At 37.5% G+C, this 25,516-nt stretch overlaps 1 protein-coding gene across 1 annotated transcript in view; it reads left to right on the forward strand.

The window, feature by feature from the left end:
* The window catches only part of KDM5A (lysine demethylase 5A), a 94,309-nt gene that overhangs the window by 34,843 nt on the left and 33,950 nt on the right, over nucleotides 1–25,516 (forward strand). Inside the window, exons 12-18 of the mRNA XM_025851972.2 lie at nucleotides 627–789; nucleotides 2,216–2,335; nucleotides 6,576–6,770; nucleotides 20,924–21,105; nucleotides 21,468–21,592; nucleotides 22,079–22,229; nucleotides 23,557–23,671. Of these exons, the coding sequence (XP_025707757.1) occupies nucleotides 627–789; nucleotides 2,216–2,335; nucleotides 6,576–6,770; nucleotides 20,924–21,105; nucleotides 21,468–21,592; nucleotides 22,079–22,229; nucleotides 23,557–23,671 (1,051 nt within the window). The remainder of the gene's footprint in view (nucleotides 1–626; nucleotides 790–2,215; nucleotides 2,336–6,575; nucleotides 6,771–20,923; nucleotides 21,106–21,467; nucleotides 21,593–22,078; nucleotides 22,230–23,556; nucleotides 23,672–25,516) is intronic.

Consider the following 25,516-nt stretch of genomic DNA (forward strand, 5'->3'; position numbering starts at 1 on the left):
TAGGAGTACAACTTAGTATCATAAATGAACTCTAGTCCACTAAAGTCTAGTGCATTAATGATGTCAAGTTTTTGATCCTTAGGATTTGTAGATAGAACTCTTTTCAAGGTTTCAACAATTTCTATCCTTGCCTTAGTTTTTTGGATAGTAAAATCCAACTTAATGAATTTAATGAAAAGGTATTCTACAGAGTGTTGACTTCAACTTTGAGCATTGTGGGAATAATTGAATGTCCAGTATACTTGGGAAACAAGGTAGTATGTCAATATTCTTTGGAATGATGCTTATTTTTCATATAGTGTCTTTCCGTTTTGAAGAAACTATTTAGTGATCCACCTTAAAAGAGTTCATGTGCTTTGAATTGCATTAATTGAATTAATTAAATTAATTGATTTAGAATTGAATTAATTCTAATAATAGTGATAAGTATGTATTTACCTATTTATATACTTTGCCTTACCTCCTGTTATGAACAGATTTATGAGTTGATTTGCCAAGATTCGGGGTATATAATCTGTGACCATGGAACAAGATAAAATTAATTATAGTTTAGAGGATTTGAATGAGAGACCCTGGCCTCATTGGTACCATGCTCACCTAGCTAAACAGTTATTTCTTTTTGCTAGGGGGGAGCCAAAGACATGGTATGGTGTGCCATCTCATGCTGCCGAACAACTGGAGGAGGTGATGAGGGAGCTGGCTCCTGAGTTATTTGAATCCCAGCCTGATCTCCTGCATCAGTTAGTCACCATCATGAACCCCAATGTACTGATGGAGCATGGTGTGCCTGTGAGTCTTACTGTGTCTTTTAGTGTTTTTATTTTAAGGTTATGTTAGCTTTTCATTAGAAACACAACATATCTTTTATAACTGGAAGCAAAAGATTATTTCATCTTCTAGCCAGATTAGAATTTATATTCTGAAGGGAATAGCATTTCTTTGGTAAGAAAGAGGTGTTTTAAATATTAATCATACTTTATGTATAGCTGCCTATTAAAATAGCCTTCTGTTTTCAGTAAACCATTATATACTGGTTTTGACAAATTCTTTATTATCTAGTGTATATAATAATACTCCATATTATTTATTATCTGTATTATCTTTGTTTAACCAGAGTGTAAGTATTTTAAGTGATAGTTGTAGTAATTAATACTTATCCTTTGGAGATCATATTTCATTAAAGATTTCACAGCTTTCTTTTTATATGCGATAATGAAATACTTTGAATATCTTTTTTACTTTTTTTAAAAGATTTTATTTATTTATTTTAGAGAGAGAGAGTGAGAGCACACAAGCATGAATGGGGGGAGGGGCAGAGGTAGAGGGAGAGAGAGAATCTTAGGCACACTCTGTGCTGAGCATGGAACCTGATGTGCGGCTGGATCTCAATGATCCTGAGATCATGACCTGAGCCGAAATCAAGAGTCGGATGCTTAACTGACTGAGCCACTCAGGCACCCAGTGTTAGTTTGTCTTTAAAGATTTTATTTATTTATTTGGGAGAGAGAGAGAGCGCGTGCCCCGATGCACATGCCCACCGAGCCAGGGGGAGGGGCAGAGTGAGAAGCCGACTCCCCACTGAGCAGGGAGCCCAATGTAGGGCTCAGTCCCAGAACCCTGGGAACATGACCTGAGCTGAAAGCAGAGTGAATTCATACTAGAATCTGGGATTTTTCTAAAGACATATAGTATTCGGGTGGCTGGGTGGCACGCACACTCTCTAAAATAAGTAAAGATGTAATAATTATAAAAATAAGTGGGATCCAGGAAAACTGATTTTGGGGCTATCTCCATATAACATATGATCTAATTAATTAATTTCCAAAAAATTACATAAGAGTAGGAGGAAATTCCATTCTTTAATGTTATTGACACAAGGATAAAAGGAAAAAAAGAAAAAGTCACTTAATTGTAAAAATTTTATCAAGTTTCAGAAACTAGTAGCCCGGTGAGAGTAACGTTTTCTCTTTGAGAATTTGTCTGCTACTTCTTGTTGTGAATTACTGTATTTTGTTATCATTGACTATTTTAAGAAGGTAAGAAGAGTTCAGGCTGCTTCTTAAACCCTGATATTATTTTCTGGTATGTGTAGGTGAATGCTTTACTGTTTTTAATTTTAGAAAATGCTTCTGAAAGTGACTGATAAAATCTCTTCCTCTTTTTTGTTGTTTTTATTTTGTTTTGTTTTGTATCCCTGTTCCCACTTTGCATTTAGGTGTACAGGACCAATCAGTGTGCTGGCGAGTTTGTTGTGACATTTCCTCGTGCCTATCATTCTGGATTTAACCAGGGCTACAACTTTGCTGAAGCTGTGAACTTCTGTACTGCTGACTGGGTCTGTTCTATAGCAAGTAGCTGTTGTACGTCTACTAACACTCCTGGACAATGTGTCTTAGTGGCCATATTTACTTAGTTGGGAAGGGGAGGATTCATGAATATTTCAGTAGAGACTGGAATGGCTATTGTAATTTAGAAAGTTTGGTTAGAGTTTCCATTACAGTTTTTATTTGGAAGATTTTATAGTTCTTTACTTCTCATCCATTCATTCTTTTCCTCATTCTGTTTGAATTTTAAATGAGCACTCGATAGTTTTTAAATCTTTCTTTTTTGAGAGACTGTCGTTCCTCTAGTCTTTGCTTTCTCTGAGCAACTTAAGGATTTTATAATGACTAGATCTTTTTTTTTTACCTTTTTGTAATCATTTTTTAAAAAATTTTTTTATTGTTATGTTAATCACCATACATTACATCATTAGTTTTTGATGTAGTGTTCCATGATTCATTGTTTGTGCATAACACCCAGTGCTCCACGCAGAACGTGCCCTCTTTAATACCCATCACCAGGCTAACCCATCCCCCCACCCCCCTCCCATCTAGAAACCTCAGTTTGTTTTTCAGAGTCCATCGTCTCTCATGGTTCGTCTCCCCCTCCGATTTACTCCCCTTCATTCTTCCCCTCCTGCTATCTTCTTCTTTTTTTTCTTAACATATGTTGCATTATTTGTTTCAGAGGTACAGATCTGTGATTCAACAGTCTTGCACAAGTCACAGCGCTCACCATAGCACATACCCTCCCCAGTGTCTATCACCCAGCCACCCCATCCCTCCCACACCCCCACCACTCCAGCAACCCTCAGTTTGTTTCCTGAGATTAAGAATTCCTCATATCAATGAGGTCATATGATACATGTCTTTCTCTGATTGACTTATTTCACTCAGCATAACACCCTCCAGTTCCATCCACGTCGTTGCAAATGGCAAGATGTCATTCCTTTTGATGGCTGCATAATATTCCGTTGTGTATATATACCACATCTTCTTTATCCATTCATCTGTCGCTGGACATCTTGGCTCTTTCCACAGTTTGGCTATTGTGGACATTGCTGCTGATCTTTTTTTTTTTTTTGACAACATATTTTCAAATATCTAACTCAGATTTTTATTTTAAAATAATCCCTTTATTACTTTCCTTCTTATAGACAATTAGATGATTTTATTCTTCCTATCATTTTGTTTTTTTTGTATTTCTTTTAAAAAAACTTATTTTAGAGAGTAACTGTAGTATTGAGATCTCTGTGGGATATACTTTTGTTTAAATGATAATGCCAGGGTTGCTTGGGTGGCTCAGTCGGTTAAGCATCTGACCTAGCTCAGGTCATGATCCCGGAGTCCTGGGATCAAGTCCTGCATTGGGCTTCCTGCTCAGCGGGGAATCTGCTTCTCCCTCTCCCGTTACCCCTCCCCCCTGCTCATGCTGTCTTGCTTGTTCTCTCTCAAATAAATAAAATCTTTTAAAAAATAAAGTAAATGATAATGCCAGTGATTGCTATTTTGCTTTTTTGTATGAGGTAGATATCAAAAAGTAACTTTATGATTATGTCATGTTGGGAAAAGACTGCAAATTTATGATACATTCTTTGACTTTATTTTTCCTTTAGTGATGCTCTATTTTTGGTCTCTCAACACTTGGGGAGATATTTATTTATCTATTTATCGATTGATAGAGAGAGAGCACCCAGAGGGAGAGAGAATTTTATCAGGTTCCACGCTGAGCACAGAGCCTGACATGTGGCTTGATCTCATTGAGGTCAGGACCCTGAGATCACAACCTGAGCAAAATCAAGAGATGCCAACTGACTGAGACACCCAAACGCCCCAAGGGGGAGATATTTTTAGTAGTACTGGGTCTTATGTTTTCTATAGGCACATTAATATATTAAATTTCATGATTCATGATTTCACAATTTTTGTTTCCTTGGTTAATGAATGACATGTTGAGTAACCTTATTTGATCTAGTAATTTAAAACATTATTAGGCTTAGGAAGCAGTATGAGGAAGACTGAGTTTAGGGCTTTCCCTTGGGTTTGAGGTCTATTTTTTAAAATTCAACTAACATTTATTAAAATGTTTATGATTTACTTGCTTCTTGGCTAGATGTAGGGTAGGAAGTAGAGATAATTCAGAAATGAATTAGAGATAGTTTCTGCCTGTAATATGTTCACTATTATTGATGTGTGGCCTTGGGCAGCTTTTTAATTTCACTGAGCCTAAGTTTTTTACCCTGTATATGAAGATACTAAGATTCGCTTAATAACCTCAAACAAGTGAGATGATATATGTAGAAGTCCTTGAAACTCTTTAGAAGAAGGGTGTGATAGAAATGAAGAGTTATAGCAGCTTTAGATTTAGAATATAGTGATGGTACTAAGTTTTATAAGCTACATTGGATAATCAGTTCTATTTTATATGGCTTCTTCATAGATTGTAATAATTAAGATCTGCATATTTTCTTGCCATTGTTAATAAGCTATATGAAAAATGTTTAACAAGTAAATATTTATGAATTAGTAAATGAAAGAGTATATTGTTAATAGACAAGATAATCCCTAATCATAAGTTCAATATTGTTATTTTCTTTGGAAAGATTGTTTCTTTAAAGGAGTATGTAGGGGTGCCTGGGTGGCTCAGTCGATTAAGCATCCGACTCTTGATCTCGGCCCAGGTCATGATCCTCAGGGTCATGAGTTCAAGCCCCACATTGGGCTCCACACTGGGCGTGGAGCCTACTTAAAAAAAAAAAAAAAAAGTATGGGAATACTGCTTGATTTAGAGATAGTCTTATATTCTCAAAATGTGATTCCTGTGATTGTCTTCTGCCTTTCTCAAAATGTGAATTCTTAAAGGTTCTTAAAGATCCATTTTCTTATTTTTTCTCTATCATAGTTTTCAAATATAAACTAAAACTCCCATTTAAATTACCCAAGTTTTTCCACTGGGCAGGAGGATAGAAGTTGGGGAAAGATAGAGAGGAGGGAGGAGGGATGGAAGAAGTGTGTGTGTATATATGTGTGTGTTTTTGTGTACAGGCATACCTTGTTTTACTGCACTTTTTTTTATTGTACTCCACACATACTGCATTTTTTACAAATTGAGGGCTTGTGGCCACCCTGTGTCAAGACAGCAAGTCTTTTGGCACCATTTTTCCAATAGCATTTATTCATTTCATGTCTCTGTGTTACATTTTGTGAATTCTGGCAATATTTCATACTTTTTCATTATTATTTGTTATGGTGATCTGTGATTAGTAATTATGACTTGTTGAAGCTCTGGTGATGGTTAGCATTTTTTAGCAAGAAAGTATTTTTGAATTAAGTTGTGTACATTTTTTTTTTAGACACAATGCTATTGCACACTAAATAGACTATAGTATAATGTAAACATAACTTTTATATGCACTGGAAAACCAGATCATTCATTTTACTCACTTTATTGTGATACTTTATTTACGGTGGTCTGGAACTGAACTCACAGTATCTCCAAGGTATGCCTATATAGTATAACTAGTATCATAACTGGGCTTAAAGCTTGATGGGTAAATAATTTTTCAGAATTTATCTTGAAGGGTGTATCTGATGATTTATGAAAAGTGATCATCTAGTGACTTGTTTATTCACTTAGGGAGAATAAAGTGTATAATCTCATGATTTCACTTGGATTCTCTTTAGGCCAGACTGATGTTTTTAAAAGAATTTTTAGATGCTAAAATGTAAATCATCTTTTGCTTTGGTTCTTATAATAAAAGTCAGTTAATGTGAATTGCTGAAGTAGTGCTTTTTTCCTCCCTTTTTCTTCTTCTTTTTTTTTTTTTTTAACTTTTAATAACATCTCTACTTTTTGGTCTGTGGAAACCTCCATGCTGAATATGTCCACTTAACCCTTTATTACCTAAATGTTTTTCCTTTTGTCTTTAAAGGCAGCTTATGTTAAAGTGGTCTAAAAGAGTTTGCTGCTTCATTTAAATATCAAGGAACTTGTACTTGTTGTACATAATGAGTAGAAAATTAATAGCTTAGGCTAGAAGCTTAGCATCTCAAATTATGGAAATTTTCTGTGGGAAGGCCTTTGAAAGTCCTGCTGGGCCATAAAGATTTAATATTTACATTTCCTCTTATGTTCAAATGGAGTTTGATATTCTGCCTTTTTTATAATAAAACAGAGGATCTGTAGGCTAAATAGTGGTTTTGTTCTGGAAGATGTTATAAGCAAGTAATTTAATTTAACAATCTTGTTTACAGTTGCCCATTGGACGTCAGTGTGTCAATCATTACCGACGGCTGAGGCGCCATTGTGTCTTTTCACATGAAGAACTCATTTTCAAGATGGCAGCAGATCCAGAATGCTTAGACGTGGGGCTGGCTGCCATGGTGTGCAAAGAATTGACTCTCATGACTGAAGAAGAGACAAGATTAAGGGAGTCTGTTGTACAAATGGTGAGTTTGTGGAGCACATTTTCTGTATTTGATACTGCTCATGGAATACACTAAAAATTGAACTTGTAGAAAGAATCCATTTTCATCTTTGATTCCTTTAGAAGTTGAATACAAAAATCACAAGTTTGGAGGGGTGTGTGTGTGTGTGTGTTTAAAGATTTATTTATTTGAGAGAGAGAGCACGCACACAATGGGGAGGGGCAAAGGGAGAGGGAGAGAGAATCTCAAGTACACTGTGCTGCTGAGCATGGGGCTTATCTCAGGAGATCAGGTCCTGAGCCGAAATCAAGAGTTGGGCACTTAACCAACTGCCACCCAGGCACCCTGGAGAAAGGTATATTTTTATATTTGCTATTTTGGGTTCTACAAATTGAAAAGTTTTAGAAATCTTTATTTCACTTCTAGATTTTAAAAAATGGAATCTTGTCATGTAGAATTTCTTAGGTGTATATTTTTTTAAGCCTTCTGCATACAGTATTATTTCTTTAAATGAGAAAATTCAAATCCTTTTCTCTGAGCTTTGAAATTGAATAAAAGTTGTGTTTCTGTGATTCCAACTGTCAGAGTGCATTGATTGGTGGTTTGGTTTTATTTTTTCCTCTTTCTAAGTAATTTAATGAGTAGGAAGTACTGAATAACCAAGTGTTAGGATTTTGTTTTTTCTTTTTTTCCCTCCAGTTTGGAAGCCAGTTGGATTTCTGGTGGAGTTCTTTATAATGGTGGTGGCTGGGCAGTGGGGTGGCCATACCCTCCCCATAAGTGTTGGGATTTTGAATACTTAGAATAAACTAAACCTTTGTCACAATCAAGATAATGAACATATCACCTTCAAATTTTTCTTATGCCCCTTTATGATCATTCCCTTTTGTCCCATTGCCCCTCTTCACTACTCCCACTCCACGCCCTTCTAGGAAAACACCAATCTGCTTTCTTTAGTGTGCCTTTTAAAAAAGTGTATTATTTAAATTGAATCATACAGTTTATAGTTTTTGTTTAGTTTCTTTCACTTAACATAATAGTGGTTGAGATTAATTTATGTTATTTTATTTATGTATTGTTTATTCTTTTTATTTGCCAAGTATTATTTATTGTATGGACCACAGTTTATCTCTTCATTTAAGAATGGACATTTTAATTGTTTTTAACTTTTGCCTGTTATGAGTTAATTAAGCTGCTGTGAACATTTCTGAACAAATTTCTATGTTGACATATACTTTCATTTTTCTTGGATAAATACTAGGACTGGAATGGCTGGGTCATATGACATGTGTGTGTTTAATTTTTTCTGAAAACTGCCAAGCTGTATTCCAAAAACAGTTTTTATAGTTCTGTGAGGAATATGAGAGTTCCACCTGTCCTGCAATCTCACTGATATTTGGAATTTTAACTTTAGGTACTCTTTTTTTTTTTTTTTTCTTTTTAAAGATTTTATTCACTTATTGGACAGAGAGAGTGAGTGAGCAAGAAAGAGTGCACAAGCTGGGGGAGAGGCAGAGGGAAAGAAGCAGACTCCCTGCTGAGCAGGGAGCCCAATGCAGGACTCGATCCCAGGACCCCGGGATCATGACCTGAGCCGGAGGCAGACATTTAACCGACTGAGCCACCCAGGCTTCCCCAACTAGAATTCTAATAGGTTTGTCGTAGTAGTTCATCATGGCTTTAATTTTAATGACTAATGATGATGAGTATCTTCTAGGTGCTTATTTGCTGTCTATATATCTTTGAGGGAAGATTCTGTTCAAATCTTTTGCCCAACTTTTAAAACTTGGATTGTTACTGAATTTTGAAAGTTCTTTATATAATCTATATACAGATTCTTTACCAGATAGGTGATTTGGAAATATTATCTTCCAGTCTGTGGCTTGTCTTTTCCTTTTCTTAATAGTATTGTTTTGAAGAACAGGAGTTTCTTTGGTTTATCAGTTTTTTCTTTTATGGATTTTATGGCTTTTGGCATAGCCAAAAGGCTATATCTAAGAAATCTTTGCTTAACTCAAGATCACAAAGATTTTCTCCTATGTTTCCCAGAATTTTTTTAGTTTTAGCTCATACATTTATGTGTATGCCTCTATTTCAAGTTAATTTTTGTATGTGGAATGAGTTATGGATCCAAGTTTATTTTCTTGCATATGTTACTTATGTTTTCACGCCCACTTATAAGATTACTAATTTGAGATCTCCTGTTTTGGCTTAATAACCAAGTAACCAAGAATAACAAGAACAATTGGTAGGTTGAGAAGGCACTTTATTTTTTGACATATCCCAAGGTGGTAGAATGTAACAGAAGCCTTGTTTCCTCTCAATAAAATCAGAATTTTCTTGAAAACAGCATTTTCAGTTAGAAAAGTTTATATAATCACAAAATTAGGGACTTTGTTTCTATTTTGAAAGAATTTCAAATATTGGGCTCTCTTTATACATATTGTTAGATTTGAAGAGTTTTAAGAAAATGAATATAGGTTTAAGCTGAAGAAAACTATTGTAGTGGATAGCGATTTGGATCTGAAAAGTAAAAGAGAAATTGATTTCACCACTCTTTTTATGGGCATAAATGGGGAAAAAAATCTTTAAACAAAAGCCATGTATAGCTATATATAAAGCTGTATAAAGCTATACATATTACAAATGATGTAAATATTATTATTGTAAGCTAATTATTTTTAAGAATTTATGTTAACTTGGAAATAAGAATTTTTACTAAATAGATTTCTTTTTCTAGTTTGAATTACCTGTGATAAGAAACAAGAAGGGCACCTGGGTGGTTCAGTCAGTTAGGTGTCTGCCTTCAGTTCAGGTCATGATCTCAGGGTTCTGGGATTAAGCCCCTTGGCGGGCTCCCTGCTAAGTGGGGAGTCTGCTTCTCCCTGTCCCTCTGTCCCTCTGCCCTGCTCATGCTCTCTCTCCCTCTCAAATAAATAAAATCTTAAAAAAAAAAAAAAGGAAGAACAAGATACAAGTGAATCTTGTTTTTGTTTTTTTTAAAAAATCTTTTGAGGTAAGTGAATGGATGACTGATATAATTAATATTCTCATGTTATGCCTATATTCTTAAAAGTTTTCTTGATTGCTTTTTATTAGTCTCTTGTATTTTATTTTTTATTTTTATTTATTACTATTTTTTAAAGATTTTATTTATTTATTCATTTGACAGAGAGAGACACAGCGAGAGAGGGAACACAAGCAGGGGGAGTGGGAGAGGGAGAAGCAGGCTTCCCACTGAGCAGGGTGCCCAATGTGGGGCTCGATCCCAGGACCTTGGGACCATGACCTGAGTCGAAGGCAGACGCTTAATGACTGAGCCACCCTGGCGTCCCTATTATTTTTTTTTTTAAAGATTTTTAAAATTTATTTGACAGAGACAGCGAGAGAGGGAACACAAGCAGGGGGAGTGGGAGAGGGAGAAGCAGGCTTCCCACTGAGCAGGGAGCCCGACTCGGGGCTTGATCCCAGGACCCTGGGATCATGACTTGAGCCAACGAAGGCAGATGTTTAACAACTGAGCCACCCAGGTGCCCCAATTATTATTTTTTAAATAAAACTGTCTTTTAGGGGCTCCTGGGTGGCTCAGATGGTTAAGTGTCTGCGTTTGGCTCAGGTCATGATCCCAGGGTCCTGGGATCTAGCCCCACATCAGGTTCCCTTCTCAGCGAGGAGCATGCTTCTCCCTCTCCTTCTCCTGCTCCCCTGCTTGTGCTCTCTTGTTCTCTCTGTCAAATAAACAAATAGAATCTTAAAAAAAAAAAAAAGACTGTCTTTTTTGAGTAGTTGAAAGTTCACAGCAAAATGAGGGAAAGGGTAAGGTACAGAGATTTCCCATATATCTTACATCCCCACACATGCAATGCCTTCTACATTATCAACGTCTCCTACCAGAGTGGTAACATTTGTTACAGTTGATAAACCTGCATTGACACATCATAATCACCCAAAGCCCATAGTTTATATTATGGTTCACCCTTGGTGTATAGTCTGTGTATTTGGATGAATATATAATGACATGTATCCATCATTATAGTATCATACAGAGTATTTTCACTTCACTAAAATTTCACTGTGTTTCACCTATTCATCTCTACCTGCCCTTCCACTGGCAAATACTGATCTTTTTACTATCTCTGTAGTTTTGCCTTTATGTCATATGGTTGAAATCATATAGTGTGTGGTCTTTTCAGATTGCCTTTCATTTTTTCATGTGACTGTCCAGTTCCAGCATGATTTATTGAAAAGACTATCTTTGCTCCATTGTGTTGCCTTCTTTGTGAAAGATCAGTTGACTGTTTGTTTCTACATCCTCTCTTGTGTCCCATTGATTGATTTGTCTATTATTTTGTAATACCACATAGTCTTCATTACTGCTATAGCTTTGTAGTGTTTTAAAAGTTTTATTTATTTTTTATTTGATATAGTTAACACACGGTTTAGTTTCAGGTGTACTATTTATAGTAAGTCTTGAAGTGAGATAGTGTTAGTCTTCTGACTTTGTTCTTCTGCAGTATTGAGCTATTATGAGTCTTTTACCTTTTCATATAAACTTTAGAATACTTTGTCAATATCCATAAAATAACTTGCTGGGGGCGCCTGGGTGGCTCAGTTGGTTAAGCGAAGCCTTCGGCTCAGGTCATGATCCTGGAGTCCTGGGACTGAGTCCCGCATTGGGCTCCCTGCTCAGCAGTGAGTCTGCTTCTTCCTCTGACCCTCCCCTCCTCATGCTCTCTCTCTCTATCTCATTCTCTCTCTCAAATAAATAAAATCTTTTAAAAAAATAATTTTTTTTTTAGATTTATAGATTAAGTTGGGAAGAACTGACATCTTGACAACACTGAACATGGAACACCTCTGTCCATGAACATGGAACACCTCTCCATTTATTTAGCTCGTCTTTGAATTTGTTCATAGGAGTTCTGTAGTTTTCTTTCTTATACATGTTTTGTTAGAAACCTAAGTATTTTGTTTTTGGAGGGTGCTAATATAAATAGTAATTTGTTTTTAATTTCAAAATCCACTTGTTTATTACTGGCATACAGGAAAGAACTGTGCCATTATTGCTTATTAGTTCCAGGAGTGTTTTTGTCAGTTTTTTCAGATTTTCTTCATGGATGATCTTATGATCCATGAACAAAGATGGTTTGGTTTCTTCCTTCCCAAACTGTATCCTTTTTATTTCCTGTTCTTGTCTTATTGTATTAGCTAGGCCTTCCTGCTGAAAAGGAGTGGTGAGAGGGGACATTGTTGTCTTATACCTGATCATAGTAGAAAAATTTGTCAGGAATGGGTGTCAAATGCTTTTTCTGCATTTATTGATAGAATCATCTGGCAGGGTTTGAGAGGGTTGACTCCAGTTTTGAAAGAAGTTCTAATTGTTGCATACTTGGGATAAATTCCACTTGATTTTGTCATGTAATCATATTGTATATTGTTGGATTCAACTTGCTAATTTTATTGAAGATTTTTGCACCTATGTTCATGAGAGATATTGGCCTGTAGTGGTTTTTGGTAGCAGGGTAATGTTGGCCTCATAGAATGAGTTAAGTGTTTCCGGTGCTTCTATCCTCTGAAAGAGATTATAGAGAACTGGTATAATTTCTTCCATAAGTGTTTGGTAGAATTCACCAATGAACCCATTTGGGTCTGGTGCTTTTTGTTTTGGAAGGTTTTTAATTATTGATTTGATTTCCTCAATAGAAGTATAGAGCTATTCAGATTGTGTGTGTGTGTGTGTGTGAATTTTGACAGGTTGTCTTTCCAGGAATTGGTCCATTTCACCTGGTCATGAAAGTTGTGGGCATAGAGTTGTTTATAGTATTCTTGCATTATACTTTCAATATCCATGGGATCTTTAGTGATGTCTCCTTTTTCATTTCTGATTTTAGTAATTTGTGTCTTTTTTTTTTTTAGTTAGCTCAGCTAGAGGCTTATCAATATCATTGAACTTCTCTTAGGACCAGCTTTTGGTTTTATTGACTTTTCTCTATTGATTTCCTTTTTTTAATTTTACTGATTTCTGCTCTAATTCCTTTTTTTTAAAATATATTTATTTTTTAAAAGATACAAATTTTTTTATTTGACAGAGAGAGAGCAAGCATAAGCAAGGGGAGTGGGAGAGGGAAAAGCAGGCTTCCCGCCAAGCAGGGAGCCAGCCCAATGCAGGGCTTGATCCCAGGACTCTGGGACCATGACCCGAGCCAAAGGCAGACGCTTAACAACTGAGCCACCCAGGCAGCCCTCTAACTCTTTTTTTAAAAAAGATTTTACGTATTTATTTTATTTTATTTTTTTAAGATTTTATTTATTCATGAGAGACAGAGGGAGAAGCAGGTTTCCCGCTGAGCAGGGACCCTGATGTGGGACTCGATCCCAGAACCCCAGGATCATGACCTGAGCCGAAGGCAGATGCTTAACCGACTGAGCCACCCAGGTGCCCTATTTATTTATTTTAGAGAGAGAGAGCGAGTAAGTGGAGGGAGGGGCAGAGGGAGAGAGAGAGAGAGAATCTTAAGCAGACTATGCACTGAGCATGAAGCTCAATGCAGGGCTTGATCTCATGATCCTGAGATCATGACCTGAGCCAAAATCAGGAGTTGGATGCTTAACCAACTGAGCCACCCAGGCACCATGCCCCTCTTCTGCTTTCTTGGGATTTAATTTGGTCTTCTTTGTCTAGTTTCCTAAAGTGGAAACTTAGGTTATTCATTTTATATATGTTTATTTGAAATGGAATTCCTTAGTAGAATGTGACTCTTGATTTTGGGGTTGTGAATTCGAGCCCCATGTTGGGTGTAGAGATTACTTAAAAATAAAATCTTAAAAAAAAAAAGAATTCCTTTCCCATTGCTTGGTGTCTGTCTTTTGAAGCTTGTAATTTAAGCATAGGTACACTTCATTTTAATGTGCCTTTGCTTTCTTGTGCTTCATAAATATTGTGTTTTTTACAAATTGAAGGTTTGTGGCAACCTCGCATTGAGCAGGTTTATTAGCCCCATTTTTCCAACAGTATTTGCTCACTTTGTGTCTCTCTTACATTTGGTAATTCTCACAATATTTCAGACTTTTTATTTTATTTCATTTATTTACTCTGTTCATTTTTCATTGTCGTATAATATACAGCGTTATAGGGACACCTGGGTGGTTCAGTCGGTTAAGTGTCTGCCTTTGGTTCAGGTCATGATCCCGGGGTCCTGGGATCGAGCCCCACATCAGGCTCCCTACTCAGTGGGGAGTCTGCTTCTCCCTCTTCCTCTCCCCCTGCTTGTACTTGCTCTCTTTCTCTGTGACAAATAAATAAAATCTTTAAAAATTATACACACACACACACACACACACACGGTGTTATATTAGTTTCAGGTGTACAATATAGTGATTCAGCAATTCTGTACATTACTCAGTGCTCATCACAATAAGTGTACTCTTAATCCCCTTCACCTGTTTCACCCATCTCCCCACCCACCTCTCTTCTGGTAACCACCAGTTTATTCTCTGTATTTAATAGAATCTGGGGCATCTGGCTGACTCAGTTGGTGACTCTTCATCTCAGGGTCATGAGTTTGAGCCCCATGTTGGGTGTAAAGCTTACTTAGAAAAAGAAAGTGGAATACTCTTAATAGAGTCTCAGGGGTTTTTTTGTTTGTTTCTTTTTCTTTGTTTTGTTTCTTAAATTCCACGTATGAATGAAATCAGATGGTATTTGTCTTTGATTTATATTACTTAGCATTATATCTTCTAGGTCCTTCCATATTGTTGCAGATGGCAAGTTTTCATTCTTTTTATATTCCACTGTATGTATATCACATCTTCTTTATCCATTCAACTTGAGTTGCTTTCATAATTTGGCTATTGTAAATAATGCTGTAATAAACATAGGGGTGCATATATCTTTTCCAGTTAGTGTTTTCGTATTCTTTGGGTAAATACCCAGTAGTGCAGTTACTAGATCATGTGGTGATTCTATCTTTAATTTTTTGAGGAACCTCCATATGTTTTCCACAATGGCTGCACCAGTTTTCCTTCCCATTAACAGTGCATGAGGGTTCCTTTTTCTCCACATCCTTGCCAACACTTGTTTCTTGCGTTTTTTATTTTAATCATTCTGATAGGTGTGGAATGATATCTCATTGTGGTTTTGATTTGCATTTCTCTGATGAGTGATGTTGAGCATCTTTTCATGTGTCTCTTCGCCATCTGTATGTCTTTGGAGAAATGTCTGTTTATGTCTTCTGCCCTTTGGTTTTTTTTGTTTTGTTTTGTTTGTTTTGTTTTGTTTTGTTTTAAGTACACTTGAACTCACAATCCTGAGATCAAGACCTGAGCTGAGATCAAGAGTTGGACGCTTAACCGACTAAGCCACCCAGGCACCCCTGCCCAATTTTTACTTGATCAGACTTTTTCATTATTATATTTGTTATGGTCATTTTGATGAGTGATCTTTGATGTTACCGTTGTCATTTTTTTGGGTGCCACAACCTGTGCTTATGTAACAGTGAACTTAGTAGGTAAATGTTGTGTATATTCTGCCTGCTCTACCAACTGGCTCTTTTCTCGTATCTCTTTGTCTGATTGTCAGTCTTCTTTGTTCTTTGAGACACAACAATATTGAAATTAGGCCAATTAATAACCCTACAACGTCCTTTTAAGTTCAAGCAGAAGGAAGAGTCACATGTCTGTTACTTCAGATCAGAAACTAGAAATGATTGAGCTTAGTGAGGAAGGCATGTGGAAAGACTAGATGGTTCAAAAGCTAGGCTTCTTGTGCCAAAGAGTTAGCCAGGTTGCAAATGCAAAGGAAAAGTTCTTGAAGGAAATTAAAAGTACTACTCTAGTGAACGCATGAACAATAAGAAACCAAAAGAGCCTTATTGCTGATATGGTGAAAGTTCTAGTGATCTGAGATAAAAGATGGAACCAGCCATAACATTTCCTTACGCCAAGGCCTAATTCATAGCAAGGCCCTAACTCCTCAGTTTTATGTAGGCCGAGAGTGGTAAGGAAGTTGCAGAGGTTTGAAGCTAACAGACGTTGGTTCATGAGGTTTAAGGAAAGAAGTCATCTCCATACTACAGAAATGCAAGGTGAAGCAGCAAGTGCTGATGTAGAAGCTGCAGCAGGTTATCCAGAAGATCTTGCTAAAATCATCAGTGAAGGTAGCTACACTAAGTACAGATTTTCATTGTAGACGAAACTGCCTTCTGTTGGAAGAAGATGCCGTCTAGGACTTTTGTACCTAGAAAGAAGTTAATGCCTTGCTTCAAAGTTTCAAAGGAGAGGCTGACTCTCTTGTTAGGGGCTAATACAGCTGATGACTTTAAGTTGAAGCCAGTGCTTATTTACCATTCTGAAAAGCAGGGTCCTTAAGGATTATGCTAAATCTACTCTGTATTCTATAACTGGAACAACAAAGCCTGGATGACAGCACATCTGTTTACAAGTGGTTTGGACTTACTCTGCAGAGAAAAAGATGGTTTCAAAATATGACTGCTTGTTAGCAGTGCACCTGGTCACCTCAGAGCTCTGATGGAGATGTCCAGCAAAATGAATGTTGTTTTCATGCGGCAAACAGAACATCTGTTCCGCAGGGGCGCCTGGGTGGTTCAGTCGTTAAGCGTCTGCTTTGGCTCAGGTCATGATCCCAGGGTCCTCGGATCGAGCCCTGCATCGGGCTCTCTGCTCCACGGGAAGTCTGCTTCTCTCCCACTCGATTGTGTTCCCTCTCTCGCTGTGTGTCTCTCTCTGTCAATAAATAAATAAAGTCTTTAAAAAAAAAAAATCTGTTCTGCAGCCCATAGATCAAGGAGTCATTTGACTTTCAAGTCTTACTAGTTAAGAACTATATTTTGTAAGGCTATAGCTGTCATGGATAGTGATTCTTCTGAAGGATCTAGGCAGAGTAAATTGAAAACTTTCTGGAAAAAAGGTTCACTATTCTAGATTCCATTAAGAACATCCATGATAGGGGCGGGGCACCTGGGTGGCTCAGATGGTTAGGCGTCTGCCTTCGGCTCAGGTCGTGATCCCGGGGTCCTGGGATCGAGCCCCGCATCGGGCTCCCTGCTCCATGGGAGGCCTGCTTCTCCCTTTCCCACTCCCCCTGCTTGTGTTCCTGCTCTCGCTGTCTCTCTTTGTCAAATCAATAAATAAAATCTTAAAAAAAAAATCCGTGATAGATGGAACAAGATCCAAATATCAACATGAACAGGAGTTTAGAAGTTGATTGCAATCTTGGCATGGATGACTGAGGTGTTCAAGATTTGAGTGGAGGAAGTAAATGCAGATGGGGTGGAAATAGCAGAACTAGAATTAGAAGTAGAGCCTGAAGATGGGACTGAATTGCTACAATCTCATGATAAAATTTGAGCAGATGAAAAGTTGCTTCTTACGGATAAGCAAAGAAAGTGGTTTCTTTTTTTTTTAAAGATTTTTTTTATTTAACATTATCATATCATATCATACATCATATCATATTTTTATTATCATTATCCCCATGACCCTGGGATCATGACCTGAACCAAAGGCAGATGCTTAATGACTGAGCCACTCAGGTGCCCCAAGAAAGTGGTTTCTTGAGATGAAATCTACTGCTGGTGAAGATGCTGTGAAGATTATTTAAACGACGACAAAGAATTTAGAATATTACATAAACTTAGTGGATAAAGCAGTGGCAGGGTTTTAGAGGATTGACTCCAGTTTTGAAAGAAATTCTAACTGTGGGTAAAATGCTGTCAAACAGCATTGTATGCTTGAGAAGTCACATGTGAGAGAAAGAGACAATTGATGTGGCAGACTCCGTTATTGTTGTTTTAAGTAGGCTCCACGCCCCCTGTGGAGCTTGAACTCATGGCTCTGAGATCAAGAGTCATGTGCTCTACCAACAGAGCCACCCAGGTGCCCCAGACTCCATTGTTTTATTTTAAGAAATTGCTACAGCCACCCCAACCTTCAGCAACCAGCACCCTGATCAGTCAGCAGCATGATAAACATGGAGACAAGACCCTCCACCAGTGAAAATCTCAGATGATGTTGAGCATTTTTTAGCAATATTTTTAAATTAAGGTATATATATTGCTTTTTTAGACATAATACTATTGCACATTTAATAGGCTACAGTATAGGGGAAATAGAACTTTTATATGTGCTGAGAAACAGAAAGTTCATTGGACTTGTTTTATTATGATATTCGTTTTATTGTTGTGGTCTGGAACCAAACCCGCAATATCTCCGGGTCTGCTTGTACATTGGTAGAGACTCATGAAGTCAGTTTTATGGTATAGTCTCATTTCGGGTTTAACTTGTGTTATTAATGGGGCATTGTTTTTCCTTTTTGTGCAATAATTTGAATATCACATCTCTTGATCATTTTATTTATCCTTTGATCACATTTCTCTAGGGACTCTTTTCCTATAAACTTCTTGTGCCCCTGAGACACTAATCTCTACCCTTTCTTTGCGTATTGTCTTTCCTATCTTGAAAAAGTTTTCATTTTTTTCCTTCCAGAAAACTTCTTGAGTGGTTTTTCTGTGGTCACTGCCCTTATTTCCTTTTTATCCCTTAATTGTCACTGTCATTCTGAAACTCAGAATTTGCTGGTGACTTTATTGCCAAGTGTAGTTGTTTCTTTGTCTTTTATCCCATGACCTCTTTGTTGCACTATATTTTGCTTTTGTTCCTTTTCCTAACACTCGCTCTCCTGTTTCTTCAGCATCTGATAATACTTGCCAGTCACTTTTTTTAATTTTTTTTATTTTTAAAGATTTTATTTATTTGACAGAGAGAGAGAGCACGAGAGCAGGAACACAAGCAGGGGGAGTGGAAGAGGGAGAAGCAGGCCTCCCGCCGAGCAGGGAGCCTGATTTGGGACTCGATACCAGGACCCTGGGATCATGACCCGAGCTGAAGGCAGACGCTTAACAACTGAGCCACCCAGGCACCCCTGCCAGTCACTTTTTAATAAAAGATATATTTATTTATTTATTTTAGAGAGAGAGAGAGAGAACGAGCGAGCTGGGGGAGGGAGAGGGAGAGAGGGAATCCACAAGTAGACTCCCTGCTGAGCATGGAGCCTGACTTGGGGCTGCATCCCAGGACCCAGAGATCATGACCTGAGTTGAAACCAAGAGTCTGCCTCTCAACCAAGTGAGCCACCAAGGCGCCCCTTGCCAGTCACTTTTAATCATTTTCCTCATCTTCCTCAGTTGCCAGTGTTTGCAGGGTGCAGCCTTTGATATTTTATTGTTTTTCTTTTGTGCTACTTTTCAAGGAGTTCTTAGCCTTTCTTAGGATTTTACCTCTCTTTCAGCTATTACCTTGTGGTTTCATTTCTCAGGTCTTGATATTTCCTCCTAGTTTGTGCAAACACAGGAATTATTGTCACTCTGAAAGACGTGTCATGTCCCGTCACCCATTTGTAATCCGGGTCTCCTTGGGATTACTGTACATTTCTGTTTAGCTTTTTGTAATCTCACTTTCAGCATCTGACATAGAATATCATCTCCTCTCCATCTTCCTTTCACAAACCACTTTATTAATTGCTGGTAAATATCAGGATAATTATTTAAAAAATTAATGTGATCCTTGACTCATCTGTCTCTTTGATAGTCATCTGCTATCTAGTTTGAAGTTTTTATTTGTTTATTTTGCAATGTCTCTCATCACTTCTACTCCCCCCCCCTTTTTTTCTTTACTGCTACTGTTTAGTTCCATTCCTTAATTTTCTCACCTTGGTTATTTCAAACAGCCTTTTAATTTGTATCTCTTTTTTCTTCTCTCCACTTCCTCCTAATAATTTATAATTTTCTGAGCTGTAATGTTAGAAAGCATTACAAGGAAAAATTGTTCTGTGATAGCAAAGCTTAGGACATGGTAGATTAAGAAAAAAATCAACTGGGGATAAAGAAATAATAAATGATTCTTTACTGTAAAACTTCTATGACGTGCTGGTGTTCATTGATAATCTCTTAAATTGTGGGGGATATAGTAATACATAGCATTTCCCCGTAGACTAAGCTTTTTGCAGAGTATCTTCTAGGGCTAGGGGTTCCTGAAGCATATAGGATTTGGTGTAAAATTTATTTGAGACCGAGAGAGAGAGAGAGAGAGAGAGAGAAAGAAAGCGAGCATGGGGGGGAGGGGCAGAGAGAGAGGGAGAATCCCACGCCGATTTAACCGACTGAGCCATCCAGGTGCCCCTGATCTCGATGTATTAATGTCCTGTTTGCCAGCTGTTCTGACACTGTGTAAATTCTTGTAAGCTAAGAAATACCTGCAGTGCATTTTGGAACCATTTTTACATGAAATAATTTTTAAAGCAAATATTAAATGCTAATATGAGAAATGGGAAGATAGGAGAGCATAGTTAAGAGACATGTAGATTAAAACCAGTATCAAAAACAAAATCTGTGTTGCAAGAATTGAATTGTGTCTGCCAGTGAATAAATTATCGGGGTTTTACCTTGGGTAAGTGAAAAAAGTTTGCTTTCTTGTGTATTAAATGGAAGTCTTTATAAAATGCACTCAAATGCTCTTACTAAGCTGGCAGATTGAATTTAATTAACCTTCTTTTTGATGTCTTGCTGAAGTAGATTCTATTTTGATTTGCATAGTTTAATTTTTACTACTTTATCTTTGCATCTGTATTTATTAGTGTTATTTTTTGGATCTTTGATAACTAATATATCTGTATTCAGGATTCAGGGGTGTATTATCTCTGGGACAAAAAAAAATTTTAATTTTTTTCTTGTTTTAAGGAGAAGACAAAATCATATGAAACAATATATAGCTTCATGAATTGTTATATAGTAAACTTTGTTGTCATCACAATTCTGGTCAAGAAATAGGACTTTGTTAGCCACCCCAAAAGTACCTCCCAATTACAATTTCCCTCCTTCCCCTCAACAATGACTGCTTTGACATTTGTAGTAGTAAGTTCCTTGCATTTAAAAAATAGTTGTTTCAGTCAGATGTGTATTCTTCCACACCAAGGTTTAGTCTTTCCCACTTTAAAAAAATTAAGAATGATTAATTTTAGAAAGTGTTTTGATGTGTCATTTTACCTCCCGTGTATATATCTTAAGTCAGATTTAACTGTAGAAAAAAATTTAGTAACTTTAAGTTCTTTGATGCTTGAGAGCCTAGAAAGACTTGATGTAGTGATGTGAATTGTATTTCAGGGTGTCCTAATGTCAGAAGAAGAAGTATTTGAACTTGTTCCTGATGATGAGCGACAGTGTTCAGCTTGCAGAACCACATGTTTTCTCTCTGCTCTCACATGTTCCTGTAATCCTGAGCGCCTTGTGTGTCTCTACCATCCAACTGATCTGTGCCCCTGCCCGATGCAGAAGAAATGTCTTAGGTATCCTTACGTTTCTTGTAAAACTTGTTACTTCTTTTAAAACCAAATGCACTGTTCTTTGTAATTCCCCTTCCCCATGTGTGCACTGGTAACTTTTCCTTGTCTCTCTGCCTCCCTGCCGAGGATGAGTCCTTTAAAGTTGGCCCTAAACTTGACAACAAATGTTAGTTTTTTTTTAATCAATTGATTTCACATGTTCCCTGTCTCTCCCTGCATTAAAACTCTGTGGGTGGCTTTGATTTAAGACCCCATTTCCTTGGTCATTGTATTAAGCTGATTGTACTTAAAATTTATTTCAAGTTGTTGGTTTTTTGCAAAGTTTTAAATTTCTGTGTTTTTTGTTTGTTTTTCTTTGTTTTTAGATACCGTTACCCATTAGAGGACCTCCCTTCTCTTCTGTATGGTGTGAAGGTCAGGGCACAATCCTATGACACGTGGGTCAGCCGTGTTACAGAAGCATTATCTGCCAACTTCAACCACAAGAAAGGTTAAGTTTCCTCCTTTTGTATGCATATACTGAAATTATTGTCACATTGAAAGAGGCTTTGTTTTGTTTTATGTGCTTTTCCTCCATTAAGGAAAAATTGTAGGCTTCATATGCGATTTGCGACTAATGGGTTGGTTGACTGACTATAGATTTAGTTTTCTATTTGAGAATTCTCTTTTACATAAAAAGTTAATATAAAATGGGACAGATAGCTAACTTGGCAGTAGATACGTATTTTGGGGAGCCATTATTACCAGTGGACTGCCACTGAAGGTTAATTAAGAAAAAGGAATTACCTTCCTGGAGAGAAATTGTCCGTAAGGATTAGGAATGAGCACCTGCTCTTAAGCTTTTATTGCAGTGGTGAGATTTTTAGAGCTGCAGTGTTTCCACTAATAGATTGATGACTAACTTGAGAGAGGTTGGTGAGTATTTTTAAATGACTTTTTATGTCTGTGGTCATAGTATATAGCTTTGTTTTTACAGATTTGATTGAATTACGAGTAATGCTGGAAGATGCTGAGGATAGGAAATACCCAGAGAATGATCTCTTTAGAAAACTCAGAGATGCTGTGAAAGAAGCTGAGACTTGCGCTTCTGTGGCTCAGCTGCTTCTGAGCAAAAAGCAGAAGCACAGGTAAGACTAAGGAGAGTTCTCCAGTGGTTTCCTGTGGGGTTTTTTGGTTTTGTTTATTTGCTGGCCCCTCCCTATATTATCTTTGAGCTCTTGTCATGGCCATTCCCCCCCACCCTCCCTCCAATCATGTCCCGATCTTCTCTCCTACTACTGTCCCTTCTTTCTTGCTCCATTCTGCAGTCCTCTTCCCCTTTGTGCTTTTCATACACGGCAGGCACGGTTCTGCTTAGGGCCTTCTTACTTCTTCGCTCTTTGAGTGCTCTTCCCTGATATCTAGGTGGCTTGTTCCCTCACTTCTTTCAGGTCTTTTTCAGATAGCTGACACATTCTTGAAGAGGCCTTCTCTGACAACCCTTTATAAAATTGCAGCCTTTTTATTCTTCTTTCCTGCTCTGTTTTTCTCCTAGCCCTGTCACTTCCTGACATACTAATTTATTTATTATCCCTTCTTTCTTTCCCAGTCCCACTAGACACCTGCTAGACTAGAATGTTGGAGATTTTTTTATCCTTTTCTCGTTGCTCTATTTCTTGTGCTTAGAACAGTATCTGGCAGATACTGGATGTGCAATAAATATTTGTAAATAAATAAATGATACTACACGCTGAAGGCAGGTGGCAGCAAAGAGTAACCTTGAGGGATGCTGGAGAGGCTGTGTTATTACGTGTAGAAGTATGTGCCCTTAATTTAATGGAATTCACGTGTTAAATTTTCTGTGGTATTGTTTCGTATTCATGCCAACGATTTCCTGGTATCTGAACGGCTTTTGCTGTGGCCCTTCACATTGGGTTTTAAATTACTTTGTACGTTTTTTATTTGTACATTTGATTAGAGAACCTTTCTTTGAAGCATTGATCAGGGAATTTTCACCTGTCATTGGGTCACTAACCCCCTTGAAGAATCTGGCAAAAGTGTAGGGACCCTTTTCTTAGAAAAATGCACATACATATACAATTCTGAATCCGTTTCAGAGGGGCTTATTAGCCCCCAGCCAAGTTAAAGGCCCTTGTTCCACATTTTAAGCTTTTTGAGGTAGAAGATTTAGTTCTATTAACAAACATACTATTTTACTCTGAGGAATTTATTGACTGTTTCAAATGCTCAATACTTACAAGATTGGAGGAACTATAACTTGGAGAGTTGAATCTTTGAGTCATTAACTAATGAGGTAAAAACCTAATTTGGAAGTGGTCACCATTACAGTGGAACCTCTCAAACACTCACATTCTGGGATAGCTTGGGTTAGAATTCTAGAGAGACTAGAAGCCCCTTTGATATCAGATGACTATGGATTTTTCTTACTTATGTCTCAATATTATTTCACATCAGGCAGAGCCCAGATAGTGGGAGGACTCGGACCAAACTGACAGTGGAAGAATTGAAGGCCTTTGTCCAACAACTTTTTAGTCTTCCATGTGTCATCAACCAAGCTCGACAAGTAAAGGTGGAGTATTACATTCTTTTCTTGGGTAATATCCTTTGTAGTTTGGGTTTCTGTTTTGGGTAAACAGTGTGTCTAGACTAGCTTTTTATTCTGTTTGTCACATAAGTGCTGCTGTTTGAAGTTTTTCAGTAGGCAGTAAGAATCCCCTGGTTTCGTTCTTAGCCTTTAATTCTCCTTTTAAAATTCTGGAACCAAGGGTAGTTAGTTTAGAATTTTTTTCTGCATTAATCTAGATCATAATCCCCATTTAGCATAGATATAATTGAAATGCAAGAAAATAGTTAAAAGAACCTGAATGTATCAGTAAGTTATTAGTTCATGAGCTTTTAAAAATGTGAGCTCTGAAATTACTAGATCCCTGATGGTTTCTTGAATTTGTACACAGTCTCAAAAAGTGTCTATCAAATATATTAATCAGCATAGTTTTAATCCTCTGATAGTTTGTGGTGTGTTTTGTGATTTGGCCATGGGCAGGGTATCTAAAATGGTTTTTATCAAGGTTATCAGCTTGAGGTGGCTGGGTGGCTCAATCGGCTAAGCATCTGCCTTTGGCACAGGTCATGATCCCAGCATCCTGGGATTGAGTCCCACATCACCCGGCCTCCCTGCTCAGTGGGGAGCCTGTTTCTCCCTTTCTCTCTGCCTGCCACTCCCCCTGCTTGTGTGTTCACTCTCTGTCAAAAGAAAGAAAGAAAATCTTTAAGCAAAAAAAAAGGTTGTCAGGTTGTGAAATCTAGTATCGGTTGTGTTTCTGCTGTTATTCCATGTCGTAGAAGCATTTTGGTAGTTGACTGCTCTTTCTTCCTGAGAGACTTTATTATCTGAACATCTGTGACATCACACGCTCTAGTTTTCTTCACTCATTCACAGCTCCTTCTCTTCGGTGTTCTTGGCTGTTTGTTTTCTCCTTGGCTTGACTTCTAAGTGTTGGAGTGTATTAAGAGTCTCAGCTCTTTCTTTAGGTCCTGACATCTTATTGGCTTAGTGACATTAAGTATCACCTGTATCCTGTTGATCCCCAGATCATCAACTCTCAGTGCCTTTGCTCTCTCCTACAGGCTTGTACGTACAGTTGCATACTCTGTGTATCCCATGGTAGACTAAAAGGCATCTTAAAAGCCTTTTAATGAATCAAAAATCCTTGATTCCTTTATTTCCCTTATACCCCATATCCAGTCTCTAAACAAGTGCTACCGTTATCTTCAGAATGTTTCCCAAAGTGAACCATTTGCCATCATCTCCATTGTTTACACTGTGCTCCAAACCTCTAAGTTCTGCCCCTGAGGTCACTGTAATAGGCTTTTACCTCGTCTCCCTTCTTCTTCTCTTGTCCCTGACAGTTTATTTTTATTCGGTAGCCAGTGTGACCATGTAAATTATAAATCAAATCATATCACTTCTGTGTGGTTAAAATTCTCCAGTGCTTCCCCAAAGCCATTAGAATGAAATCTAAACTTCTAATCTATGTGGCACTATGTAATCTGACCTCTGCTTATTTTTTAACTGCATTTCTCCACTTTGCTCCCCATCATCCACTTTAGAGCAAGACATTTCTCTGTAAAGGCTTTTGCAGTTACTATCCGCTGTGCCTGAACTGCTCTTCCTCCAGATCTTCATATAGTTCCCACCTCTAACTCCTCGTTTTAGTTTCAGTTCATCTGTTTTCTGTGACCACCATTGCAAAGTAATATGCCCACCCCTTCTGGTCATTCTCTATTGTGTTGCCCTGTTTTATTTTCACAGCACTTAAAACTAACTGGAACATTTTATTCATATATTCAGTGTCTGACTATTTATATTAAAATATGTTCCTTGGGCGCCTGGGTGGCTCAGTCATTAAGCGTC

This window comes from Callorhinus ursinus, unplaced genomic scaffold (genome assembly GCF_003265705.2).
Source record: "Callorhinus ursinus isolate GAN/ISIS: 27379988/994484 unplaced genomic scaffold, GSC_fseal_2.0 scaffold74, whole genome shotgun sequence".
Taxonomy (NCBI): domain Eukaryota; kingdom Metazoa; phylum Chordata; class Mammalia; order Carnivora; family Otariidae; genus Callorhinus; species Callorhinus ursinus.